Here is a 5399-nt window from a genome sequence, read left to right on the forward strand (position 1 = left end):
CGGTCAGGGTCAGCCCAGCTGACACACTGCTCCTACTCTAACAGCTGTGGTGAGAAACAGGGTGGCAGCTTTCGTTGCCCGAAGTGTGAATGAGAGACAACAAAGTGACGCCCTGGGAGCCATCTGCTTTGTGGCCAGCTGTTCTGGGGCTGGTAAGCGTGTGCCCACATGCGCTGCAGCCACCTCCTGACCGGTGCCACCGACTTCCGGGCACTGAGAGACCTGTTCCACGGACTCCCACGCACGAGGAAGCAATTCCGTGAAGAATGGCACAAGGTACTTAGCAGATCAGGGGGACCCAGCAGGAGGCCACATTGGCCGCGGCTGGGAGGTGACGTGACACTCAGGCCATGGCCTAGCCAGGGAGCTGGCCGTGGAAGGTGACAGTGGCCGAGAGGCAGGCGCCCCCAGGGAGAAGTGACACACGGCCACAGAAGTGCCTCGATGGAGATGTTTGGGCAGCAGCCTCTTGAGTTGCCTCACGTGGAGCCCGGCTGATGGCGTTTCCAGGTGACTTGGTGGGCACCTGGGGTCAGGTCAGGGGCAGGAGAGCAGAGGCCGGGTCGTGGCTCCCCCCTGGGCACCCTGGTCATCACCGGGCAGGGGACCTGGGATGGACTGAACACTGGTGACCCCAAGACTTTTCCTGGAAATGGCTTTGTTAAGCAGAGTCCTGACAGAGGTCTCTTTCCACGTCCGTCTGTTCCCAGGAAGCGAGTTCACACAAACCTGGGTTATTCCGGGTCCTCCTGCATCAGGCATTGTGTGCGGTGCTGGGACAGGAAGGCTGCCCCCGCGCAGTGATCCCGGCTGCCCTCAAAGCCGTGCTCGAGGTGACCCTGCGGGTTAGCCTTCTTGGCCGGGCTCCCTAAGGGCCCAAGTTTGCTCTTTCCCTGGGGTCCTTGAATCTGGTTCTCTGTACCTGTATAGCCACCCCACGGCTACCCGGCGGCCTCCACCACCCAGCTGGGTGACTCAGCCCAGAGTGCTGGCCTTTCCCCCCAGACCACTGCCCAGGCCTCCCCTGGTGGCTCAGAACAGGGGCCAGTGTGATTTCCCAGCCCCGACATCCCACCTGTGTGCTTTGCCAGGAAAGAGCCGGAACACAGAGGTCTAGGGCCTTGCAGCCACAGGCAGACCCCTGAGCTCAGGTCCCAAAGGAGGGCAGAGTCCTCGCCAGGGTTGAGAATCCAGGAGGACGGAGGTAAGAAAGTCCCTGGGCTTGGAAGGACTCTTTCGAAGGGACAGTTTATTTGCAGGAAGGTTGACCTGTCCTTTCCCAGGTGGGTGGGGGTCCAGCGCTCCCTCCCCCCCGCCCTGCCTCTCGGGGCTCTGCACTTGGGCCGCGCATCCCTGGAACGGTGTGGCCTCTCTCGTGACCTTGATGGGATCTAAATTTGGACTCTCAGCTTCAACATTAGCTGCTTGGCTAAGCCACAGCATGTTATGGGGGTTATTTTTAAGCCCTTTTGGAGATTTTGTTCCAGAAAGGTCTGAAGCGCCATCCCAGGAGACTGTATGAACAGGCCCCCCTTTCCTTCGGACCCTGGCAGCGTGGGGGTGGCAGGGGGCTCACCTGGGGGAGGGGTGGTGGAGAAGCCGGGCTGAGGGGAGAGGGGCCTGCCTTCGCTCAGGTGGGGGCAGGGCTCCACCTTCATCGGAAGGGTGGCGCTGGGTGTCGAGGCTGCAGAGGAAGGTGCAGGCAGGCTCCCCAGCCCCGCCTCACACAGGAGCCCCAGTGCAGCTGAAGGCCTGACCCCAGAGTATTTTTAGCTCCCTTCACGCCCTCAGCCCCGGCCCGCAGGGATGTGTGGGACTCACGGGGACCTGGGACTAATACGGACCTTCAAGGCCGCACAGCCACTTCATGTGTTTATTTAAAAAAACAGAAGCCCAGGCCCAGCTTCTTGGACCGAGCTGTGGAGTTACTGCAGCTGAGCTCGGGGGAGGTACGTGCCCAGGCTCGTGACCCGTCAGTGTGCGGCAGCAGGTGGCTGCCTGGGGACCGTCCCCGATAGCCCTCTGCCGTCGTATCTGATGCAGGCAGGAACCTCTGCTCTCTGTGCCTAGAAGTTTAGTCTCCTGTTCCCGCCCTCCGCCACCAGTCCCTCCATCTGGAGACCAACCTTTTGTGGAAGATGGAAGGGAACCGGGAGCTAGGTAATAGTGCGTGAAGGCCCCTGGAGGCAGGATCAGAGACCAGGGCGGTCACCCCACCCCTCTGCTCTTACAGACCTGGGCCCCTCCTCCGGGGCTGAGTGACGGCCTTGCTGGGGTGCAGTGAGGGCGATGCTCTGGGGTCTCCCTGAGGTTCCCTGCCCTGGGACCGAGGAACCATCCTCAAGGCCGACCCCGCAGCCGGGCCCAGGGACCAGCCTTCTCTCCGGCTCTGTCCACAGTGCAGACTCCTGAGCTCAGAGCACACAGTTGGGGCTTTAAGGCACTGAGGTGGGGGTGGTCACAGTGACAGAGCCCAGGGCTGCTCTCCCTCTGGGCCTGGGCCTCCCTCCCTGTGCACCTGGCTCTTCTCTCCCCTTTATGTCTGACCTCCGGGTCATAGCGATGCCTCACAGAAGCCATGAGCCCAGCCCAGGGCCGCCTCGATGCTGGGCCTTTTTGGGGTCCCACAGTCTTGCCTCGTGTCCGACAAGGAGCCTTCCAATCTGTTTGCTTGGGGGTGGGGGGCAGGTTACCCTCTGCAACCTGGATGGCGGTTTGTTTTTTACCCAGTGTTGTGCAGTCCCCACACTGTCAGCTCCCTGCAACATGCACACACCCCCCACCCCTCTGTGCTCTCCCACGGCCCCGGGGCCCTTGGTAACAAAGACCCAACAGTTAAACGTGCACACAGAGGGGCTTCAAATGTGGGAAACAAAGTTTGACAGAATTGGAGGCAGACAGATGACACCCGGGCTGGCCACCCCGGCCACACCCTCGGCACTTGTTGGAACGAGTGAGAAATGCCTTTGAGTAGTGCCTTTGCTGTCACCACTGTGGGTGACAGCATGCAGCGGTCTCTGGGATGCCGCGTGAAGGCCTGAGGACCAGAAAGCCGTGAGTGTGAGAAAGTCCCACTCTGGGAAGGGTGGGGGGACAGGGGGCATACAGCATAGATAGATAGAAACTGGAGCCGCCACCCCCCACCGCTTCTCCAGGTGCAGACTGGCTGCAGCCCCAACCCCCAGCCACCATCCAAGCCAGGCTCGAGGACTCCCTGCAGGGAATGGGGCAAGGGGGCAGTAGCAGGGCTGCAGGGGGACATTTCTCTGCTTCTGCAGAGCACGCTGGGTGGGGGGCGGCGTCCTGGGGTCAGACGGGCTCCTACTTCCCCTCATCGCTCCTGCGGCCAGGGGACGAGCCTGCCTTGGACAGCTTGCGTGTGCTCAGCTTCCTCCGCAGGGAAGAGAATGTGTCACCCAGGACCCGGCGCAGTCCAGAGCCATCGCGGCCACAGGGTGGGTCCTGCCTGGGGACCGGGAGCCGCCCCGTGAACATTTCCCACCCGGCCAGGGCGTCCACGGCCCGGTCCACCTGCGCCAGCTCCTCCTCCGTCACCTCCCGCTCCAGGGCTCGGATGCACTGCTCCAGCCATCGTCTGTGCTCCCGGATGGCGTCCACCGGGGGCCCGGGCGGGCTGTCAGAGGCAGTCGGGGAGCCTAGCCCCTCCTCAGGCTCCAGTTCGGGCCCCGCAGATGGGGTGCAGCTCCACACATCGGGGGTCAGGGGCTCCGACAGGCTGCTGCCAGGCTCTGAGCCACTCTCGCAGCTCAGGCCCGAGTCGGCGCTGCAGGGCGGAGTCTCATCTGCGGCAGAGGATGCCCCTATGCCCGGGTCGGGCCGCGTCCCAGCTTGAGTCCAGGCATAGAGTCTCTGAGAGGGAGAGACATGGGCTGGGTGTCCTGTGCCCCCTCACTCAGCTCGTCCGAGCACCATGCAGGGCCCCCAGCCAGGCAGGGGGTCAGGCCAGCCCCTCGTTTCTTAGTTAAACTCTGCAGCGCGTGCCCGTAAGCTCGAGCTGTAGTAAGATTACAAGCTGTAGTAAGAACAATAAATACCACTCCTACTTTCTCCACGTTTCTACTTCCTTTCACCTTGGCCTCTGCTCTGGCCCTTGTATCGCCCAGCAGACGTGCCCCGGGGCCTTGTACCAGGATGGGAGACGCCCCCAGCAGGTCATCTGCACGGAGCACTCCCGGCTGGGCCCTCTCACCACCGGGTCACCTGCCCTAGAGACCCCGGGAGCTGTCCCCACGGCCCTCCCCAGTCTCGTGGGTGAGGCTCGTGGGGCAGGGACCAAGCCACGAAAGTCTGTTCAGTGGACAAGACACCGAGGACGTGTGCGCGGGTCCCAGTGCTGCTTACAGAGTGGAATCTCCCTTGGCCTCACACACAGCAGCCCATCCCAGCGTGGCATCCACCACATGCCAGCTACCACCCCGAGGACCCTCAGGGGGCTGCCTGTGGGACCCCCACTGCAGCTGGGCAGGCCCCTTCCTGAGGGCATGGAAATGCCCACCTGCTAGCTCCGCGGTCCTCACAACGGGGTCCCCATCCAAGAACCCACCACCCAGTGAGTCTTAGCACCCTGACTGGTCCCCAGACTGTGACCCCTTCGGTGGGCCCGGGCTGCCCACCTCCGAGGGGAAAGTGGCAGTGATTTCCCAGGACCTCAAACACAGCTTTTGGCTTAAAAGTTTTGGTGTTAAAATTAAGCCAAAGCTATTTGGTTGAGAGGTCTTGGGAAACAGCGCCTGTGTCTGGAGGCTGAACTCAGAGTTGGAGTCCTCGGGTCAGGCACCTTCCACAGGGCCCCGCACCCGCTGCCTGCAGCTCCTCCAGCCGCCAGCAGAGAGCAGCAGCGCCCACTGGCTCGCCCAGCGCCGGGCAGGACCGGAGGGCTCTGGGTTCCTCCTGCAAGGATCCCAGCCACCACCTCAGGCAGCCCTGGCGATGCAGGGGTGGCGGGGTGGACACGTCCAGCACCCACCCTCCGCTCAGAGCTTGCGTCCTTGCCTGAGAAGAGTCGTCTGTCCCTTGTCCCTCCTGTGCCCCAATGTGACCTGACGGCAGCGACCGCTGTTATGGGTGCACACCACGGGCCACACGTGCTGCGCCGCATGAGCAACAGGCAGGCCTGCGGGTCTATCTGCGCCCCTGGGGTTCTCGCACCCTGGGATGTGGTGCTGAATGGCTGTGGTCCCCACCCGGGCCAGCAGCCCTCACCTTGTACCTGTCGACAAGCTTGAAGCCCAGGACGTGCTGCAGCTTCCGCAGGCAGATGGGACAGAGGTCCAGGGGCCGCCGCAGGGCCTCGTCCAGGCTGAGCGCCCCCTGCATGATGCAACGTAGCCAGCGACAGCGCCCCAGCCCCAGCAGGTGACAGAGCTCGTGGCAGGTGA

General features: G+C 63.1%; 1 protein-coding gene across 1 annotated transcript in view; it reads right to left on the minus strand.

Moving 5' to 3' along the window:
• Window positions 1–1648: 1648 nt before the first annotated feature.
• AMZ1 (archaelysin family metallopeptidase 1) overlaps window positions 1649–5399 on the minus strand; it is an 8725-nt gene continuing 4974 nt past the window's right edge. Inside the window, exons 5-6 of the mRNA XM_077758773.1 lie at window positions 5224–5399; window positions 1649–3870 (exon numbers count right to left, since the gene is read on the minus strand). Coding sequence (XP_077614899.1) covers window positions 3322–3870; window positions 5224–5399 — 725 coding nt within the window. The 3' untranslated portion in view covers window positions 1649–3321. The remainder of the gene's footprint in view (window positions 3871–5223) is intronic.

The sequence above is a fragment of the Crocuta crocuta genome, unplaced genomic scaffold (genome assembly GCF_008692635.1).
Source record: "Crocuta crocuta isolate KB4526 unplaced genomic scaffold, BGI_CrCroc_1.0 scaffold273, whole genome shotgun sequence".
In the NCBI taxonomy this organism is placed as follows: Eukaryota; Metazoa; Chordata; class Mammalia; order Carnivora; family Hyaenidae; genus Crocuta; species Crocuta crocuta.